The 23571-nt window shown below is 32.7% G+C and overlaps 1 protein-coding gene across 2 annotated transcripts in view; it reads right to left on the bottom strand.

Annotated features, from left to right (window-relative positions):
• The window catches only part of LOC118194692 (G protein-coupled receptor-associated protein LMBRD2), a 128548-nt gene that overhangs the window by 47820 nt on the left and 57157 nt on the right, over positions 1–23571 (bottom strand). For both annotated transcript variants that reach the window (XM_035365864.2, XM_035365865.2), the window contains exons 8-9: positions 21636–21743; positions 4617–4794 (exon numbers count right to left, since the gene is read on the bottom strand). In XM_035365864.2, coding sequence (XP_035221755.1) covers positions 4617–4794; positions 21636–21743 — 286 coding nt within the window. The remainder of the gene's footprint in view (positions 1–4616; positions 4795–21635; positions 21744–23571) is intronic.

The following is a 23571-nucleotide window of genomic DNA, read 5'->3' as shown; positions in this document are numbered from 1 at the left end:
TGCCAGCAATGGCCTGCCCTTTTAATATGTGGAGATAAATTATAATTTAAGAAATGGAGTCTGCTGATTAAAATTTGATCGAAACATGCACATACCTCATTTGAAAGGGAATAATGTACAGAACAAGTATTTCAACAACTTAAAATACTTTAAAAAAAGTATTTCAAAGAAATTTTTAGATTCTCTCTTGATGAATGTTATTTTGCATCACTAATATATGAAACAGCCATGAAAAAAATTGCAAACATGATTTTCCAGCCTGAATAGATAGTTTTTTTAACTTCGAAGAACAGCATTGTAAGAAATTGTTTATACACAATTAACTTAATAAAATTTTATCTTAAAATGAACTGTAGTAACTCTAAAAGAAGACATTAAAATTTGTGTTTTGTAGATCAGAAATATCATTTTGAAACCAAATTGACTATTTAAAGAAACAGATTTACCTCTCTACAAATTTAAATAAATTCAATACAACAATTTACAACATTTAAGGAATAATAATTTAATCTTTTAATGAACAATAATTATTAATAGTACGATGTACGTACAGTCTATCACTTTAGAACAAGTTCCTCAAAGTCAGTTCTTTCCCCTTGATGCTGTTATCGTAATTATTAAGTCCGTTAACTCTCTTTTCCTGCCCTACTTCTTTAAGTCTCAGTCTTTTTTAAATCTCAGTCAAACGAATAATGCAAAGTAAAAATTCGAATTAATCTCGAAAATGAAAATAATTTCATGATATTACCATCCACTGATTTTTTTCAAAAGATAAAATCCATTTTTTCCTTGATTCTATGGGAATTTTTGTAAATTAATGCATAAATTAGAAGACAGCAGGTCTAAACAAAAAGACTTCCTGTTTTAATGGTAACCATTTTTTTTCTTAAAATATCATAACAATAAAAAAAAGACTCTTCCTATTTTAATGTTAACCACTTTTTCTTACAATATCATTACAATAAACAAAAAATAGCAGCAGCAGATTCAGTACAGAAACATCAAACAGGAGACATTATGCAAGTACTCCAAATACAGCAAATTATAAATTTACACACATTATGTTTAATTTAGATGGCACGTTTTGATAGAACTTGACGTACTTTGACTAAACAAATACAGAAAAGCATTAAAAACTATTCAGATATGTTTAATACTGTTTCTAAGTGATATCAAATTAAAATGAATTTCATTCTTAGAATTCTTGATAATTCAATCAAAAGCACAAGTTGTCTGATCCATAATCAGTTTTCAGCTTTAATCATAGCCTCATTGTGCGCTAAGGGAAAAAAATCATTATGCTGACTGATTTTCGTATATGAAGGCCTAATGTGGAAGTATGTGAAGAAAATAAGATATTGACTAATGCATACAGATAAGGACAATTTGAGTTACAATCTCAAATGAAGTGAGGACAACAAGTGCTGCATACAGATGACCAAATTCTGGAATAAATGCTGATGGTTCAAAGCTTTCCCTGACTACCTGGAAAACAGGGCAGATAATGCTGCTTCTGAAAAAAAAAAATAAACCACCTGATAACGCTAAATCATACAAAACGATTAATCTGCTCTGAGCCCTGGGAAGGTATTTGAAAGAGGCATTATTGCACATCTAATTAATTTACTTCAATAATAAAGGATTCATTAAATGTAATCAATACAGCTTCAAACAGCAATTTTCAACCATCCACACATTCCAATCAAGTTCACCCCAACAAATGCCATTAACTCTGCAATACTTAGCCTAGACCTCCAAGATGCTTTCGATTTGTTAAGGTACCCTTCTATTCTCCATGCCTTATGGAACATCAGCTGTCTTAACAATCTTTTGAGCATCATAAATGACATCTTAAAACAATTGCAATAACATTATCTTATACAATAATACTCTCATCTCCTGACGGCAAACACATAAATGCTGCGAGGAGTCCTGCATGAGTGCAGACTTCTGGAACAGTACTTTCAACAAAGTAATTAATCAAGACTGGCCATCCCAGTAAAACTTAGTGGGTTTGCAGACATCACATTTGTTGTGAATATCCACTTGAAGCGATACTCCAAGAAAACTACAGAACCAAAATTGAAATATTCAAAATTATATATAAAAAGCACAAACTGAAAACCTCTTTACCAGTCACAGGTTATGGTAATACACAAATCGGGCCAGACTACCACCAAGCAACTCTCTCTGAAAACTGATGACGGAAGAATTAAAATAAAAAAATGATTATTTAGGAATTCACACTGACCAAAAGCAAAATTTTAGTTACAATCTTAAGATCAAAGCATGCACTTACCATACAAGAGTCAAGCTAAGATTAATACATGGATTCAACTGCAGCTGAAACCCACACATAAAGAAAATTTTATGTAACACCGTAATAACCAAAATAGTGACTTAAAGCACCAACATTTGGAGCATACCTATGAGTGAATGCTAAAAGAGAATTCTAATCTCAATTCAAAGACAGTTTACTTTGTGCCTGCATTCAACATCCTAGCAAGAACAACTACTTTGCATGTACAAGTAATAGATGAAGCTATTTATACAACAATCATGCAGTTAGAACAAAAAATTTTCTTTAACGATCATCTTTATAAAGCTTAAGAATACAAACGCCATCCCTCTTCCTACAACAGACATCCTGCTGTCCTGCATACAGACAAAATGTAAAAAAAAAATTTAAAAAAACCAGCAGAATCCATCAACAACAAAATAACGGCTTTCATGTATGGCTCCAAAATAGATGGAAAAGTTGAATATGCAGTCTACAACATTGCGTAAAATAACCTCAACAATAGTATAAAATAACAAGGATACCTAAAAAGCAATAACAGCATTCATTAGGCCAAACTTTGACAATAAAAACAGCATTGAAAATAGCAAATCACCAGAGAATCCCCCACATCAGATTGAATAAGACAGCCAAGCAGCAAAATTATCACTTTGTAACCCAATCAGCAGCTTTAAAATTGCGTTTGAAATCAATCAAAACTCAGAAAACATGCAAAATACAAAATTACAGTCATGGATAAAAGGCCACAATAGGGACTATAATAATGGTGCTGCAGACGCATTTGTAAAGATGGCAGCACAAAAGCAAACAGGAAAATTCCCTGATGTGCCATTTCTGAAGTCTCGCCAGAAGAATATACTAAATATGCAAATACGAAAGATCTGACAAAAAAGAGTATGACGAAATCACAACAGGTCATAGCACAAATGAATTCTTTCCAAAAGTGGATAACAAAACCAGAAGCACACAAGATTTTCTAATGCAATATTTGTTTGGCCATGGCCCATTCCAGGATTATTCTTACTAGGGTAATGCTGTCAGCCTTTCATTTACATGTTAGATATTTAGTTTTAGTTTATGAATATAAAAAACTACTTTTATTAAAGTTTTGGTATTTAAAAACATTTTATGTACTCTTTTTCGCTCAATTTGTAAAACACATTAAAAAAGAACCTAAATTTAAATAAATGCATATGTATTTTTCGAGTTTTTGAAAGGAGGGGGGATGATTATCTAGTAATGGTGAAAGGTTTGCATGAAGCAAATAAGGTTGAGAGCTGCTGTCTTAAATAAAAACACAGGCACACTGCAAAAAGCCTTCCATAGTTGTACTTGTCACAAGAGACACTTTTTGGAGGTGTAAAGATTTGTTTAGCCACAAAGTACTGGTAAGAAAGGGGGAGGAAAAGGTGCTCTCTTTGAACACACAACCCCATTTGTAAAAAATCAAGGTTACATTACTTCAGACTTGATAAAAAGTTTTGAGATTTTTCTACACCCATGGGAGGGAAAAAAAAAAAAAAAAAAGATAAAAATTTTCTCTTGAAAAAAATCAATCCCTTTTGTTTCAGCACCTGTCAACATAATCCCTTTTTCCTTCAGCATCTCAGAAAGTCAGCAAGAGAAAAGAATACCTTTGAGCTGTTAGTACTGATCAAGGTTTAAAAAAATGTGTCTAAAACGCAGCTCCATGAAATATAGACATAATCAAATAAAAATAAGTAATTCCTAAATTAAACATAGTATAGAATATTTTTGGCCCTTAGTGTGTTAAGCATATCAAAGATATCTGCTACAGCATATCTTCAACAACTTTAATACTGGAGGTTGGTGAACATCAAAAGTGCTACAATTAAGCTAAACCTTTTTATTTAATTTATATAAACAAAGCTTTTGCTCCTAAAAATGAAACATTTTATACTGATATGAACAGCAGCCTACCTTGTGAAATGTATATGGCAAAATGCAGGAAAGGAGCCTTTCATCTTCTGAATAACGTTAAAAACCTCATTTATTACATATAAATATTTTGTAAATATTACGTTTCCCCTACCACACTTCTTTCTTTTGAAATTATTAATGTACATTTTTTATACTTAAAATATATTTACATTTAAAACCAATTGTAAGCTGAAAGAATACCATATTACATTGTTTGTTATGTAAATTATTTTGATCTGATATTTGTAGTTTAGCAATACTATTTAACAGAAAGTCTAATATATTGTAAATACCACTTTAAATAAAATTGTAAATTTTAATAAAAAAAAAGCATGAATTTCAGCAAAGCAATACAACTGATACATTTTTCTTTTACCAATTTTCGGTGAACAAATTGATTTCATTATCAAAGAACGAGATGGTCTAAACGTGCTCTTAAAAATTCTATCTCTACTGCCTTCATTAGAAGCAACATCTTCCCAGTGAAATACTTGTTCCAAAAGCATATTCCATTGGCACTGAGTACGGTGATACATATGAACAGCTCGTATTATCTAAATATCAAAACAAAGTAAATGTACATTTCATAATCAAAAATAAATCAGTAAAATAACAAAGCATTTGGCTAGAACAAATAATTTATTTTTTCAAAAAGCGTAGAAATCCTATAAAAATTATTTACATGGTGAAACAGTTTGGAACTATTATCACTGTAGTATATGTTTAACAAAATATGTTTGCACAACCAAACTTTAGATCATGCTGGTAAGATTACAGTGACTTTCAACATTCCAGTTTCAACCTAGACCAGTAGCTCTCACATACTCCATGATAAGATTTTGTCATCATTAAGTATCCCTTGAAAATATTTCATAATTATACCCAGTATTCTTCCAATATATTTTACTATATTATTTCAAAAACATAAAATGAATAGAATGAAAAGAATAAAAATAAAACACAAACTAATACTAACATTACTCATTTTAAATATGCTTAATAGAAACACATATTTTGAAATCAAGACATAACATTACATGACATATCATAGTTATTTTCTATTTCAATATTTGTGAAAATAAAAGAAAGCGAATCGGTTGATGAATTTGTTGACTACTAATAAGGTTCCACCATCCTTTAAAATGCTGTTATACTGCAATTAAATTCTACATTTGAAGTTTAATTAATACATTACCTTATTCATAGTAAAAATTAATTAAATATGAAGTATCATAGTTATTTTCGCTTTACACATTTGTAAAAATAAATGATAGTGAGTGGGTTGATGAATTTGTTGACTACTGATAAGGTCTCCACCATTACTTAAAAACATAAGCACTCCTGAAATGCTGTTATACTGCAGTAAAGTACTATGTTTGAAGTTTAATTAATACATTACTTTATTCATACTGAGGACTTAAATTGTGCCGGAGCACACAGGAGGCTGGCTCCGGTACTTCTTAGTTTTGGGGATAATTTATAATTTTAGCTGGAGCGCACCGGAGTCCTAAATAAGAACTTCTTTTATGTAAGTGAACAATAATTTCAGTAGAAATTTGATCTTGAAAACTTTATTTTTACTAATAAAATTATATTGAAAATTGCTTATTAAATTCTAATTTATCTCTTTGCATTTTATTAAATTTTAATTATTTAATTACTTTAACCATTAAGTATTTAGTTATTTTAATAATGACTTATTTAATTTTTTAATTGTTAATGATTTTATTAATCATCTTATTCTTTATTTATTCTTGTTCCTCTTTCCTGAAGATCTTCTATAGGGCTCCGGTACTTCTAATTTTTGAAATTAAGCCCTGTTCATACTAAAGACAAAAATTAAAAACTTGATCTCTAAGAAAAAGTTACTGAATGAAGAAAAAATGGCTACAAGTTATGTGCAAGGAGTTGAGCAATATAACTGGTATAGGTGGGGCTAGTTACAACTAATTACTTTGCTTTAGTACATGTTGTGGTTAGCAAGGGTTATATCGGAAATCGTTGCAATTACATTGCCTTTTATTCAATGAAAAATGTGTACTTTCTGAATATTTTGCTTTTTTATTAGCATTTACCACAATACTTTATTGCTTTTTGTCATTACCGATAATTTATTTGAGCATGCTTAACTAAGCCGTTTCTTCCCAACCTTTCGTACTCATAACTTGCAATCTGTAGTACACGTATGTAACCAAAGTGCTATACATGCCATGGGTAGGGAACTGCTAATCTAAACAATATATAAATACATGGTGGGCCTCATATAATGATTGTACAGTCAAAAGTCATTAATTCGGACACCCATAATCTGGAATGATCTATAATCCGGACCTCAAAGCTACAAACTTTCTGCGCATGCACATATTACGTTTACACATGCACGTTTAATGTATAAAAGACGGTATAAGCTAAAATTATCTAATTATCTATTTCAGTTAATGTTGCAGATTGCGTTGTTCCTTAATCTTCAATTTGGATCTGGCTTATTATTTTTTGCAGACCGTTAGAGCAATTTTATAAAAGTAAGCTTGAACTTTCGATTATGTCAAATAGAATTTCCGATGCTGGAGCTGCCAAAGGATCCACAAAGCAAAAGTATGTTTCGATGTCCATCAAACAAAAAGTGGAATTGCTGCAAAAAATGGATAAAGGCATGAAGAAAGTGACAGAGAGGTTAGTGAAAACGAAAAAATTTCAATTGAGAAGTTAGTCGGTATTCTCGGCACAGCAATTACAGGACTTGAACAGCGGAAGTTTGTAACTGAACAAGAAATTATATCTGTTTATACAGAATTAAAGAGAAAGCATTAGCACATAAAACAAAGCAACTTAAACAACTTACATTGAAAGAAATGTTTAATAAAGTAAACAAATAAATATTAAGCTTTTTTTTTTTGTAAATTTTGATACCTTTTAGATCATAATTGTTCTTTATTTCATAAATTACGCATGCGCATAGGCGTTTACGAGTGCGCGTAAGACATTTATGGCTGCGAATATGTGTGTGCGCATGCGCGTTTAATGTGTAACAGACGGTATAAGCTAAGCCAAAATTATCTAATTCAGTTAATGCTGCAGATTGCGTTGTTCCTTAATCTTCGAATTGGATCCGGCTTATTATTTGTTGCAGACTGTTAGAGCAATTTTATAAAAGTAAGCTTGAACTTTCGATTATGTCAAATAGAATTTCCGATATATATTTACTAATATGTAAAAGATCTACAAAGCGAAAGTATGTTTCGAAATCCGAAATCTGTTTATCAATTTCACGCCGCGGCGCGCAATGAATTGGAAGTTGATCAGTCAGCACTATCCTTGTCTTCAGGGCAGATGTTTTTATTTTATTTGGCTTATTATTCCTTACTAAATGTAGTATTTCATCTCGATGTACTCCGTCTTTGATATGATTTAAATCAAGTTCCTCGTCATTATAATTCGCTTCCGATAGAGAAGAAAGTGACCCAGAGGTTATTGAAAATGAAAATATTTCGATTGACAAATTAGTCGGTATTCTCAACACAGCAATTATAGGATTACACATCATAAAAAACTTTTTTTTTTTATCTAGGATAATAAATATCATGATATGTCTTCTTCATAATCATGTGTATATTTTTGCTTTCAACATTTACTCTGCAATTCTGATACTTATCAATAGTGTAATGTAACTAACTATATTACAGTTTATATAAAAGTACAAAACGTTTCTTCTTATGCACCACAAGTAAAGTTGAATTTTAAGCTATCCTTTAATTTTGTACACCAATATAATTAAGAGTATCTGAACTCAGGCTAGAAAAACCAATCTGAAATAAAATGTTTATCAATGTCATTAGAAAACTCAACACTGGAAAAATTTCAGTGCAATGAGAATTCAAAAGCAATTTTACGAAAAGAAATCATGATGGGTAATTAATGCTATTAATTCATATCAGTAGTATCTCACTTTTTCACCAATGCTAATCATTTCGCCATCTTTTTTTCTTGAAAGGAAAGTAACTGTGATAACGTAATTAACACATTACCGACCGGTAGCCTATTAATCGGCTTTTTATCGGAAACGCCTACTGACCGATAGCCTATTAATCGGCTTTTTTTAGGCAACGCCTGCCGACCGATAGCCTATTAATCGGCTTTTTTTTGCCGAAGCCTATCAATCGCTTTTTTCTCGGGGCTACCTAAAAATAGCTTACCGATCGGTAGCCATGGCGATAAACAATTGCCATTTGCTATATCATCTGCATTTTATTATTATTTTTTTATTTTTTGCAGACTGTTAGAGCAATTTTATAAAAGTAAGCTTGAACTTTCGATTATGTCAAATAGAATTTCCGATATATATTTACTAATATGTAAAAGACAAGTGAGTAACTCGTCACAAAAAAATGTTTCAGTTTAGTTTGTACTGCCATTTTATTATAATTATTTTTATAACAATATATTGAGAAAGTCAATGAAATAAATTCAATTTTAGAAATGCTTGGCGGGCCGCATAAAAATGTTAAATGGGCCGCATGTTACTCACCCGTGTCCTAGATGCTTTTTGAAGTCCTTCCCATAAAACATGTTTAACATAAATATTATTATAGGCACACAATGTAATCATGAAGCTCTGTAGCTCTCTTCAAATAGGAATGACACCATAAGGTTATTCAGTTCAATTAATATGGAAAACAGCACAATTATATTCTTAATGTTTTGCTGTAATACATAAATATTTCAGATTTCCATTTTAAATTTTATCTTGACATTAATAAGGATACTTTTTCCTCATAATTTCATCATATATTAAAATTCAATTCACCCATACAAAATGTTAGCATCTAATAATATACATACTCTGCAATGCAGACTGCACTGTTTTGCAAATTAGACTCCAAACACAGCAAGATTAGAGCCTTGGGAATATTAAGTTAAGGCTATTTATTTTTATATAAGCACTAGTTGCTACTAGTACTGAGGCACACTACACATAATTTTAGAGCATTAATCTTTTTCTCTCTTTTGTGTTTTTACACACACACATACAGACTGCAAAATGTATGGATACAGCTTCCTACTATTCTAAATTGTAATTCCTGGAGCCATAAGGACAGATGACTAATTTGTCTCCTCTCAACTTCTAAGTAGAATAACGTAAAAAAAAAATTATTCAAAATAATCTCTTTACACTGTTGAGTTATCAGATTTTTTTTAAACCAGGAAATATGGAAAATAAGCAATGTCCTCAATGGGATTCAAATTCAAAACCTCTTGATTGCTACCTACACTTGCTTCCAATTACACCACAATGGCACATGTTAAGGAAGGAGGAAATTCCTTACAACACAACTTATTTAATACTTATAAATTAAATCTCTCCAGCCGGCAGGAAAATCAGGACAAATGCTCAAATAAAATATTACATAAAGAGGGGGAAAAAATAACACCTACAAGCTTTGGGTCAGGCTTTTAATTTTAATCTATTATGAAGCAATTATTGCTAGCAAAGTTAGCCAATTCAAGTAATTCTGTCACAGAGAAAAGTAATGGTGATGGTCAGCAATAGCCAAGTTGAATTTAAGAACTCTGTACTTAAATGCATTACTGAATCTGCATCCTTACTGGAACCAATACAGGAAGAATTCGAAGTACAGATAAAATACAAAAATAGTTGGTTAATTAACATAAAACGCTACAAATGTATTATGAAAAAAATCAGTTTCTTTAAGACAGCTATGATTACAATACATGTCATTTATTATAGGAGGATAAAAATATATACTCCTTTTAGGTTACTTAACACTATCTTATACTAGGTGGCAAAAAATCCTACAGCTCTCTACTAAGAATTTAATGATGATGCCATAATATTATGTTGCAGGTAGGATTACGAACAGAGGCGAATTTACAAATGCGCTCCCTACAGGCTGAACCAAATTACCAGCAGTGATATCTTTCTTAAAAAACTAAAAATAGGAAATAAGTAATACAAAAGTTATGCAAATAGTTATTAGAATCACATTAAATGCCACATTCCAGCAGAATATAAAAACACATATAGATATTTGACTAAATGACCTTTTCTTTACATCACACTTTTCATCTGAATTTATTCTCAATGAAAATTTTAATAACATCACCAAATGAAATCGAATTTGCAGTGTCATATTCAGTTGGTAAAACTGCTAAATCACTCAATCTGCTTTTGGACATACTTGAGAGTAAGTATGTTTTGATTCATTTCAAGCATAAGATCAAATGTTCCAAAGAACAACTGCTTACTGCTGTTGATTTTCGAATTCCTAAAACCATAACCATATTAAGAGAAATATCAAGCAGATTCCAATTGTAATCCGGTATCATAAATTGTTGATATTTACAAGTTTTCTTGTCTTCCAGTGCCAAATACTAGTGCTGATCAATGCAGAGGGCTTCAAAAAACCTTGTGTTACTAAGAAACTTTAATCTTCTATTACCGAGCATGACGACTCCTCAATGTAACAAAGTTACTGAATTAAATTCTGAGGATAACATGAAGCAAGAAATTATTGACTCTGATAAAAGCAATCGAGTTGCTCAGATGAAAACATCTGGTCACATTCCACCATTTAAAATCTCTGATTTTAATCTTGACTAGGAGAGTTTGAAAAAGCGTTTGACAGCAATCAGGAAAATCAGAGGAAACTTGAAAGCTGGCACTCTAAAAATATAACTCTAATAATTACTGAAAAGTAACGAAAATCTTTCAAGAGCAAGTATCCCATTCCATACATTCAGACTGAACTCCGAAAAGCCGATCAAAGCAGTCATCAAAAAGCTCCAACATAATATCATTACAGAACTCATTCAACATGAACTTCTAGATCTTGGAATTCCTGAGTTAAAAATCCAACAGCTTCACAGAATCAATGAAGATGCTCCCATACCACTAACTATGCTTCTTGTGAAAGTCAAAATAAACAAAGAAGGAAAGCGCATATATCATACAAAATGCTTCAAGATCTCAATGTTTAACATCAAACCGAAAAACAGGCTGGATCCTACCCAGTGCCACAAGTGCCAGTGGTATGGGCACTCCAGAGAGAAATGTTGCAATGCTGAGAGGTGCCTCAAATGTGTCGCACTGTACAAAGCTTACACATGTAAGAGAAACAAAGACAAAATGCCTGCAGACTATGCACTCTATGGAAACAATCATCTTCTATTACCAAAAACTGAACTATCTGTGGAAACAATCATGTTTCCTCATATAAAGGCTGTGAGAATATCCAAAAAATTCAATAAAAGAAATCAGAGATAATATTCAAAAAAAAAAAAAAAAGATAGAGCTCCTTACAATGAACTTTATGAAAAGGATTTCCCTTCCCTTCTGGGAATGAAGAGATTCTGGTCAAGACTATCTGGGAAAAATCAGACTGAAAGGGGAATTACTTGAAATTTTTTGTTTGGTTAAAATTAAAAGCTCAACTACTGAAAGCCAGAGAATTTCTGCAGTAATTAAAAAACTATAAGTCTTTTATGAAAAAAATTGAAGTAGGCATGAATGCACTATATTACTATCATTATTCCCGTACATAAGAAAGACAAAGATCATGATAGTCTCCATAACTATAGACAAATATCCTGAGTCCTTACTAGTATTGCAGGGAAGACTATGGAGAAAATAATTGTGAGAAGACTTAATTATTACTCAGAAACTTGCGGACTTCTTGCCAAGCAGCAGGCAGAGTTTAAAAGCTCCATATCTACTAACCAACATGTTGCCATCCTGAATCAATGTGTCAAGGACCCCCTAGATAACAGACAGGTCCTGACAGCAGTTTTTATCGACCTCAAGTCTGCCTATGACAAAGTATGGTGGGAATGCCTTCTACTGAAACTGTTGGGGCTAGGCATCAGAGAAAATCTTTTTAATTAGGTTAGAGGTTTCCTGTGTCAGGTGCGGCAACAAATTATCGAAATCCAAGATTTTAAAAACAGGTCTCCACCAGGGAGCTGTTAGTAGCCGCTCCCTTTTTAACATCTATATTAATGATTTGACTTCTAAAATAAGAGAAATTCCTGTTGTCAAGTGCCTTTTATATACTGATGATTTGGTTTTTCTGGAGAGTTTCTAAAAACGAAAGTGCAGTGAGAGACATAGAGACTAAACTCTCTGCTGCCTTGAATGTTTTGGAAGTTTGGTGTGATACTAATAATATGGAGGTGAACTAAAATAAATCATACTGCCTGACTTTCTCACTTATGTATCAATCTTTGGATGTTCAACTGACGTATAAGGGTACCCAAATCCCCTTGTGCAATAAATTTAAATATTTAGGTATGATGTTTGACCACAAACTAACATGGAAGCCACATGTAGAGGACTTGTCCAACCACGCTATAAAGAGACGCAGTGTCCTTAAACACCTTCCTAACGCAAGGTGGGGTTGCACTGGACAAAACCTGCACCAAAATTATCATTTATCCTCCCCCTTCTGAGTTACTGCTGTGAACCACTTGTTGTAACCAGGGAAAATGCACTCTATACTCTCTCTCTAGAAAAAATATGCATTCAGTTCTTATGTATTGTTTCTGGAGCCGTACAGACCGCAGGAGTAATATGGATCCCTCTATTTTGAGAGCCCTTGCTTTCGAAGTATTAAACATTTTTTACCCTGAGCCAGAGTGGCTTCAGATCTTTACTGATGGATACCTCCTGTCTCATGGCCTTAATGCAGGTGCCGTAGTTTTCTCCAAAATTTTCTCTTTCCACATCCCTGTAGGCCAAGGTTCTGCAATTGATGGTTAAATTGCTGCGATTCGCACAGCCCTGTACCAGCTGCCGTGCCACTTGGAAAAATTCACAAGAGTTGTTATCCTCAGTGATTCCCGAGCTGCTCTATTGGCTATCGTTTCAGATAAAAAAATCCCATATCACAGAACATATTATTGGATTGTCGACACTATCTAAAAACCCTGGCATCAATTGAGGAAACAATAGTTCTCCAGGTGGAGAAAGGCGACTTCCTGGCAAAAAAGGTGGCTTTAAATCATGCAGAATATTTCTCATCCTATGTCTTTCCATACTGCTATGAATCATATTAAAAGATCTTTCAAAGTACATACTCAGGAAGATCTCTATCATTGTGTTTTTCATAAGTCTTGGAAGAATGCTATCCTGAATTTGTGTAATGGCCCAAGGCGTAGAGCGGTCACTGAATTCTGCTTTGGCACCGGACATGACTGCCTACGATATCATAGATTCTAAACTGTTCCTCCTCTGACATGCAACTCTGTGTAGCTCTGGAGAGGTGATGAATTTGAATACCATTCTTTTTTTCCTCCAAAACCTCATTCCATCCATGAGACTCCACCTCAAGGGAAATGAAATCACAGGTGGTCAGTTCCATGCAGACATCATTTAATGGAGCTCCACAAAAATTTAATTGAGACTAATCAAGATGCTTAGAAACAAGGTTCTTAAATGTCAAACTGTGAATGTCTGAAAAGTGAATAAAATCTTTATCTTGAAGACAACTAATATGCCTTTCAGCAATCTGAGAAAACTATAGCACCCTGTTAATCTTTCTCTTAATAACTTCGAAAAGAGTTTTCTTCATTCTTTGCATAAATAAATAAAGAAAGAAAAAGTCTCTTCCAATACCTCCAAACACCATGCTGCATTCACTCTTTTCCCAAGACTATGTTTTTGCTTTCATTAATTATAACAATCATACTAGAGCCTTAAATGATACCTTTTTAATATACAGGGATTTTTACATATCTTCAAAAACTCATCCAGTTCAAGACACGTTTCTTTGAGGCATTGATGTTGAAAGAAACAAAATAGGTGGCCACTTCATGCAGAAATTATTTAATGAAGCTCCACCAACCCTCAATCAAGCTTTTGTCATCCCTAAATTTCATACTATAAATAAATAAAACGTGCATAAAACTTTTATCTTGAAGACAATTATGTGCCTTACAGCAATCTGATACACAACTATACAACTCTATTTTATGCTTCTCTTAATAACAAAGAGAAGAGTTTTCTTCATGCTTTTCTCAACAATCTCAGGGGGAGGAGGAACAGTCAGACCCCTTTTAGTGCCTATATATAGCTAGGTAGCATTCATTCTTTTCCTATGGTCATAAGTTTGCTTTCTGAACTTGATTTCATTAGATTTTTCTAAGACATCGATCGAAAAAAAAAATGAAATCACAGGTCGTTAATTCCATGCAGAGCTCTTTTAATGCAGCTCCAAAAATCTCTAATTGACCTTTTATAATCCCTAGAAATACTTCCTTAAATGTCATAATATCACTATATTATGTATTTTCTCCTTCTTTTCCACATTCCTGTGTAGTGGAACATGAAGCACACTCGGCGCGAACTCCAGAGGTCAGGCGATCTATTCCTGATGAAGGCATTGCACATTTTTCACTTCTCCAACATCAAAAATCCTAATTACTCTACAGTGGTGCCCAAATTAAAAGGTGGCAGACAATAATTTGTCACCACACGGATTTGGCAACTGGGTCCCCTCCTGCCTAGTTGCCCTTTAAAAGGGAAGTACATAAGGTATTTTCTCCCTTCTTTCCGCATGCCTTTGTGGTGTAACTGGAAGCATTCTCGACACCTATTCAGAAAGTCTGGCGTTGGCATTACAAAATTTTCACATCCCCAGCTTTATAAATCCTAATGACTATACAACTGTATAAAGCATGCATACAGTATTCATCTTGAAGACAATTACATGCCTTCCAATAATCTGGGACAATTACACAACCCAGCTTTATATGTTTCTCAACATACTCTCAGAACAGTTCTCTTTATTCTTTAATCAACAACCTCAGGGGGAAACAGTTAAGCTCCTTTCAATGGCTCCATTTAGCAAGGTTCCATTCAATCTTTTACCACAGTTATACTTTTGCTTCCATTAATTTCAGCAATTACAACAAAACCTCAAATCATATTACTTTTGTATAAACACTTTCCTACCCATACCTCTTCTCATTCATGACACTTTTCTCTGAGACATCAATCTCAAAAGAAATGAAACCCCATGTGAACAATTCTATTCAGATTTTTTTTTTTTTTAATAGAACACTGCAAGCCCTCCATCAAATTTGTGTGAGCCCAAGACACAGGGTTCTTAAATATTACTTTATATGACTCTATACCTGGATAATGAACCTTCACCTTGAAGAAAATTACCTTCTTTCCAGAAATGTGAGACAACTAAAGAACCTTGCTTTATGGTTCTCTTAATAACTTCAAGAAGTTTTTTTGTTGTTTAAATTTTTTCTTCAACAAACTCACATAAAAAAACAGTCAGATCCCCTTTAAATGTCTCTAAACATGCAGGTTCCATTCACTCTTTTGGCATGATTGTATTTTTCCTTTTATTAATTCATTTACAACCATCACACCACAGCCTCCAATCACTGAATTTCCAAGAAAGACATTTCTACATATAACTCTGTGAGAAAACACATCAAGTTCATTACACTTTTCTTGGATACATTGATCTCAAACTGCAATAAAGTGGCCAGTTCCATGCATAGTGGTCCACAAATGCAGAATCGAGTCTATGTGAGGTCTAGAACCAGGGTCCATGTCATGTTATGACTGAGTGAAAGGTGTATGTTAATCTTGAAGATAATTACATGCTTTGTAGCAATCTGAGACACTTATAGAACCTTGTTTTACATTTCTACTAATAACTTTAGAAAAAAATTTCTCTATTCTTTCCTCAACAAACTCAAAAGTAAAAGGTGAAAGAACTGTCAGCCCCCTTTCAATGTCTTCAAATGCACAGGTTCCATTTTTTTCTTTTACCATAATTATATTTTTACATTCCTCCATTTCAACAATCATACCAGAACCTTAAATCATTTCATTTTCGTATACACACGTTTCTACACAGCGATCTTTGTAGAAACTCATCCAATGCATGATACATTTTGACAAGATGTATCATGCATCTTGGAAAAAATGTATCATTATGTATCATCCAAGATTTATCATCTCAAAAGAAATAAAAGCAAGAATGTCCAGTTCTGTGCTGAGATTATTTAATGGAGCTCCGCAAACCATCAGCATAGTTTATGTGAGGCCTGGAAATAGTTCTTAAATATCACACTATTGATTATCTGAAAGGTATATAAAATCTTCAGCTTTAAATTAATTACATGCCTTCCAGAAACTTGAGACAAACCCTGCTTTACATTTCTCTTAATAATTGTAAAAATAATTTTCTTCATTTTTCATTCTCACACACACACACACACACATCACAAAAACAAAAACATGATTATATTTGTCCTTTTAAAGTTTTAACAATCACACCTCAATCTCCAACCATACTACTTTCCTACACACACATTTCTACATCTCTGCAACACTTTATCGAATCTGAGATGCGTTTCTCCATGACATTGAACTCAACAGACATAAAACCATGGGTGGCCAGTTTCATAATGGAGCTCCACAAACCTTCTATCCACTTTATTTAAGCCCTAGAAACAAGGTCCTTATATGTCAGAGTAAGAGTGACTGAAAAGTATATAAAACATTCATCAAGAAGACAACTGCACGCATTCCAACAAATTGAGTCAACTACAAAATCCTGTTTAACATTTCTCTTAAAAACTTCCTAAAGAGTTTTCTTCATTCCTTCCTCAACAAACTCAAAAGAACAAAAAAAACTGTCAGACCTCTTTTCAATGCCTCCAAACATCCAGGTTCCGTTCACTCTTTTATCATTATTATTATTTTGCTTTCATTAGTTTCAACAATACCACCAGAGCTAGCAGTCATACCAATTATGTAATACACAAATTTTTATACCTCTCTGTAAAAACTTATCAAAGTCATGACACATTTCTCCACAACAGTCATCTCTAAAGAAATGACTTCACATGTGGTCAGTTCAATGCACAGATTATTTGAAGTTCTACAATTCCTCAAATGAGTTTGGTCCTTAAATGTTACATTACATTTCTTTGACCGAAAGGCATACAAAATCTTCATCATGAAAACAATTACTTGCCTTCCAGCAATTTGTGACAACTATAGTACCCTACTTTGCGTTTCTCTTCAGAAGTTTATTCACACCTTTGGCCAAACATCACTTTTGCAGAATCATTTTAAAAATAACAAAGAATTATAAGTAGGTTGCATTACTGTTGAGGCTAACAGACATTTCTGTTATACCACTTATGTCATCATTAATAAAAACAGGTCATTTCACATCCCAATTGATTTTAAAGCACTTCCTTCATAGTCTTCAAACCCTTATGCTACCTTAGTAAGCAGTTTACTTTATTATCAGTGCATATTTTGGCTTATGGCACTTACATGATGAGACAACTGAAGTTCAAGAGGCAAAGCTGCTAGACCTTTTTTGGTACTTTCTGATTATCTGCATCTGGACCGAAAAAGGTATGAAGTATTAGCAAGGCAAAGCATCATGTTGCCAAAATAGCTATAGAGGGGTGTTCACATATTTTGGTAACAATTTTACAAAGATTTATATATAAACAAAACTTCGAATTTTATTTTCTAATATCTTCAATTTGACAGCCTTTTGTTGAACTATCATATTACATCTTGATTTCCAAGATAAAAGTCCTTTTCTTAAAACATCAAGGCTGATTTCATTCCACTCCTTCACAATCTTCTAGAGTCCATCCAATGTTTTGGGATTCCTCTTATAAAGAGCTTGTTTTAAAAGTCCAAATGCACAGTAATCCACAAGAGACACATCGTGGACTTGAGAGGGATGCATTTAAAGGGACTAGTTTCAATTCCGGTTTCATTTCTCATTTTTTCAAAAAACAGAGCTGTGCATTTAGCGGTATGGCTTGGAGCCTTATCCTAATGGAACTTAGCACGGTGAAGATTGTTTGGATATAGAGATGGAATTTCTTCTTTAAAAATAGGTGTTTACACATTATTTCTAATACTAATCCGATTTAATTTTGATATTTTTTTCTACTTTCCTTATTTTAAGTTTTCCGTTATAAGAGAATCCAGTAATAAAAATAAAACCTTTAGAAAAACATTCCTTGTTTTCTCTGAACCAACATATTAAGTATTTTTCTCCTCTTTTTTTGTAGTAAATCGATCTTTTTCTATTGCAATCAGATAAGGATATTCAAGCCTCATCAATTGTAACTATATATTTCCATTTTTCACCTGCCAAATAATTTTCATACAGCAACCTGCATATAGTCCTATGCTGAGAAACACGTTTTGGCGTTATGTAATAAACATTTTTTTATTAGCTTTAAATCAGATTTTTATAATTTTGTTCACAGTTCCTACAAAGATATTTTAAACAGGGTTGCCACTCAGACAGGAGAATGAAATTGCCCGACTTTTCCAAGTGTGTTAAGAAAATTCCAGTCTATCCGTGTAATGCACGTTGACTGTGCAAATTATTGCATTACTTGAAAACACAAAAAATTCGCCATATATATATATATATAATTTCCAAAGCATTACTATTATTTCCAAAGCATAGGAGTTGTTTTCTCCACTAAAGATTGAGATTAGAATCTGCCCAATCTGGATTAAAAAATGTCTTTTTTGCAGATATTTCATATCTAAACGAAAGAAAGATACATCTATTTAATGATATTTTTTAATAAATTCAGGTATTTTACATTTATTTAGCAGCATACGTAAGCAAAAAATATGTGCATTAAATTTTGTGATGGTATGCCATCATTTTGCTAGAATTAATTTCAGGACTATGCCAGAGAAAATTTCCTGAAATTTGAAGTATTGTTTAGTAATAATAAATAAATTTAGAGGGAAGAAGCAAAATTAAATGATATGAATAACATAAAAATAAAAATAATTATTAAAAATTGAATTAGAATAATCAATGATATTTTAGCGAATATAGTTATATTAAATGGTTTGCCTAGATGACTGACTACTATTTTTTTTTATTTTATTTTACTGCAAAATGACAAATAAGGCATTTATTAAAAAGGGGAAAAAAAAGGTTTAAAAGATTTTGCAGTAAAATCCTAATATACGATAAGGCCTTGGCTCAATTTTGAAAATTGCCACCAACACCAAAATGACCCATTTACTGCTCATCATAATGTAACCAAATGCCATATGTACCATACATGGAGGCTATTCTAACCAACAAACGTTTATGTAAAGAAAGATTCCATAGATGTAATGCTATTATGCTGCTAGAAAGCAGAGGTAAAATTTGCCAAGGGATTTGGCGACAGAACCTGACAGCAAGAATTTCCCTCTCTGCAATGTGTACAGGAAATTGAGGAAACACGTGTTAAGAAAAAATGTTCTTTGACAAAAAGTTTCTTCTTTGACCTTTCACAATAATTTAAACCACAGATTTTTGTAGTGTTTTTCCCCCTTAAAATAACTAATTCATTAATTGATTTACTTACGCGAAAAAATATTCTCTTTTCCTTTAAAGCAATTTTAAACAATATTCAGTTTATGAACTCTTAATGACGCCCTTCGAACTTCGAGCTTTGGTGACAGATACTTCGTGTATGCGCAGCTGTTTCCCTCTACGTCGGAACGGAGCCACCCCTGTACCAGAGTTTTCCTTCTTAACAATACATATTCTTTTATTCTAACCTCCATGGTACCGTATACTAGAATTAAACCAATTTCGTTTTATACAAGAATAAGTATTTTGTTTAGTTCAACATGCACTGCATATGCGCATGCGATTCTCAAGGTTACTGGAAACCTAAGTTGCTGGATATTTGATTTGCCTTTCTAAAAGACATTCTAACTGCAGCTGCGAAAATTGGCTATATGCCAGCTGCCCGAATGACGCTCATGCAATACGCAATTCGTCAAGAAAGTGATTGCTTCCAATGTTGGCGCAAAACTCACTTTTTTGGGGTGATCGCCATATGAAATTCCCTGATTTTTGCAGATTTTGACTAAAATATATAAATTCCCTGACTTTTCCCTGAATTTTTTGGTCAAATTTTGAATTCCCTGACTTTTCCTGGTTTCCCAGGTAGCGTGGCAACCCTGTTTAAAGATTTTGCAATAGTTCTTTGGGGGGCTAGAATTCCTTTAAAATATGAGATGAGAGTTTAGTTTTAATAACAGCTGTATGTACTTTTCTTGTGTATGCATTTTTTGCCTTTTTTCCAGTCAGATGTAAGCTTTGACATTTCTTTCTTTCATATTAAATATGTCACTTATTTTACATGTAGAAATATTAAAATCATGCTTTTTATATCTTTTTTTTAATAATTGAATATGAGTATTTCTCTTCACATAGCACAAAAATATAGCCTTCTATCCATTGTTTATTTTTCAGTGACATTTTAAATTAAAGAATATTTTTAATGCTACAGATGATAATTAAACCTTATTCCAATTTGATGCCAGTCATGTATGTATTTTTAAATTAATATTTAAATTCATGGAGAAAACCAAAATCGTTACAAAAATGTGTAAACACCCTCTATATATGGCAACCCATGACGGTGCGAAGTGTATTTATACAGCAACCCAGGTATGCACTTAGCATGTGTCTGTTTTACCTGATGCACAATGCTAAGTTCATGCAATTCTCTGACTTTTTTAAGCGAAAATATATGGCTGTGTACATGGATAGAATCCGGTGGTTTAGACATATTTTTAGATATGACAACTTGGACCCTGTTAACAAGGTGATCTTTGCGAAAGGTGTAGAGCGAACTAGCAAACGCAGAAGAATTCACACAAGATGGATAGACTATGTGAAAGCAGATCTCGAGATTGTAAAAATCAATCACTGGCGGACTGTAGCGACCAATCAGATCCATTGGAGGAAGCTTGAGATGGCCTTGGCCTGTGATAGGCTGTAGTGCAATTGAAGAAGTACATGGGAAGAACAACAGTTCAAAAAAGATGGATTTCTCACAAACATTTAGTGTTTTATAGTCAATAGTTCTTGCTTTTGCAATTGTATTGATTGATTATTCTTAGAGTACTACCATTTTCAAAAGGGCAGATGTCTAAATGCAGGCACAATAAGAATTCATGATTGCCATTCATTCATACTCTATTATATTTGCTTTTGCACATTAATGTTCTGTAATGTTGGTAACAAGTTCACGATATTTTGGTTAGGGTGTTGAATAATAAAAACGTACCCTTTTTATTTTACTGCTAATCATTTTTAAGTTTTTCCTTTGGGAGTTATGATGTTACACTGATCATGCTAAGTTTTAAAAAATATGCATATCATTACATAAAAGCAAAATTTACATAAGAAATCAACTAATTACTAATGAAGTCCTGACAGAAATACATAAGTACTTTAATGGCAAGAATGAATCTCAATAATATTTTAAAGAAATGACACATTAAAATATACAATGTAAAGATTTTAAAATTGTTTTAAAAGCCTAATAAACAAATAACCTTTTTGTGCAATTTTGCAAGCTTTTTCTCACTTATGCCATCAACAGAATATCGATTATCCTCTCTTGGCCTTCTCATCTGAATGGAAGTCTTCTTGTCCTCTGGAAACTAAATCATTTGGATAATAAAACTCATTAATGCAGAATCATGGTAAGTAATATCATCAAATATAACATGGGAAAGTGATATTATGTATTATAAATTTACTTAGGCTTTCATGCTTTACAAAAGAATGAAAAATTATACATTAGGTTATTCAAAGTGGCTGACCCAATTTCAGAACGTGCAATTCAATTTAGCTCCTACCAATGCATTAATTTAAAACACATCAACTGAATTTTGCAGTTTCAATTTGATAAAAAGTTGCTGATCATGTAGTTGATTTGCCAAAGCCATAATCTTTTGAGAATTTAAAAACCATCAATGTACCGTAATTTTTGAGAGATAAGCCACCCTGCAGTATGCATCGCATGATAACTAACAAAAAAAAAAAACAAGTTCATCAGGTAAGCTGCACTGCCATATATATGCCACAGCAAAGCATTACAAAACATGGCACTTAATATTCATTTATTCAGTAATTCCCTTCTATACTGATGTAATCATCATTGAAAACATTTTATTACATTTATAACATAATTGTGATAGGTAATAAATCTATTAATAAAGAATAAACATCTTACACTAAATTTGGCAAAACAAACTCTACTGATTTCTAATTGATGTTATTTTTACAGGTTCTGCAAACTTTGTTCATCACTATAAATTACCATATTAAGAAAAAGAATATGTAAACTGGGTAATCAAACAAAATTTTATAATTAAAGTACATTTATTTAACAAAACCTTCAAAACTGATTCATCAATGTCAGAATTAAATAAATTTAACAAATGACCATCAAGATCACGTTAATAATTATGTTCTAAATCACATCTTTAAACAACATTGTCCACTTTTTTCAATAATTTCTGGTATAAGCTAATATGATCGTATCAGCTCAGAGTGATTCCTATGCTTTATCGATCCACACGGCAGCCTCCTCACATGAAGCTTTTCTCATCCCTCCAGAATATGTGAAGGAATGGAGTCCATTTCCTATTCATTCCTCCCACTGCTGAAAATTCTATTGATGTTGAGATCCAGTAGCTGTAAAAGTTTTGTATGCCTACCCTGGTATGATTCAGGCATCAGTGCTAAGCTTCTGGATTTTATCATATCCATTAAATGGGACTGCACTGAATCGGGAACGATGAACCTTCGAGGTTGGAGAAAACAACTTTCCTTCTTCAATCAGTTTCACCCAGCACAGCATCACTTGTTAACACATCCAACCTTTTCATTGGTGTAAATAATGACCCCTTTAAACTGTTTTTCTTTTGAAAATCATCAAAGCAGTAAACTTCTTTATAGTGGTTATATAACTCAAAACACAAGTAAAAAGAAGTCTTTTCATTCCCGGTTGTTAACACAGAAATAGTTTTTTTATCTGTTGAATGAACAGTTCTGCTCAGGGCAGTCAAAAGTAAGCAGCACTTTAACCATATTAATAAATTCCCCTCTATCCAAATTCTGTTCTTTAATTTTCTTAGATCTGTACTACAAAAAAAGCTACTTTTCTTTTCAAAGCCAGTCCATGGAAAGCTTCTGTCTAACTGCTTTTTGGTTCTGATGGATAGTTTCTTTCATTTCACAAACTTGAAACACCAATCAAGTCCTCCAAACAAAATTTTTAATGCCCATTTGTTAAGCAGATACTTTTGTTTGAGTGTGAATTCTAACTGTTGATACTGACCCTTTCTTCTCTGCTCTATTGTCCATTCCTCTAAATTGTTTTCCAAAAACAGGCCACACTATGATGCCAGTCCAAAAAGACCTTTTAAACTTAGGCATTTTCTTTAAATTGTTCTTGTTCAGACTTCCACTGCCAAATGCATT

Source organism: Stegodyphus dumicola, chromosome X1 (genome assembly GCF_044657685.1).
Source record: "Stegodyphus dumicola isolate Sdum_Otavi_A_Nest chromosome X1, ASM4465768v1".
Taxonomy (NCBI): domain Eukaryota; kingdom Metazoa; phylum Arthropoda; class Arachnida; order Araneae; family Eresidae; genus Stegodyphus; species Stegodyphus dumicola.
Note: the sequence above shows the minus strand (reverse complement) of the source record. Positions and strands in the feature narration are given on the sequence as shown.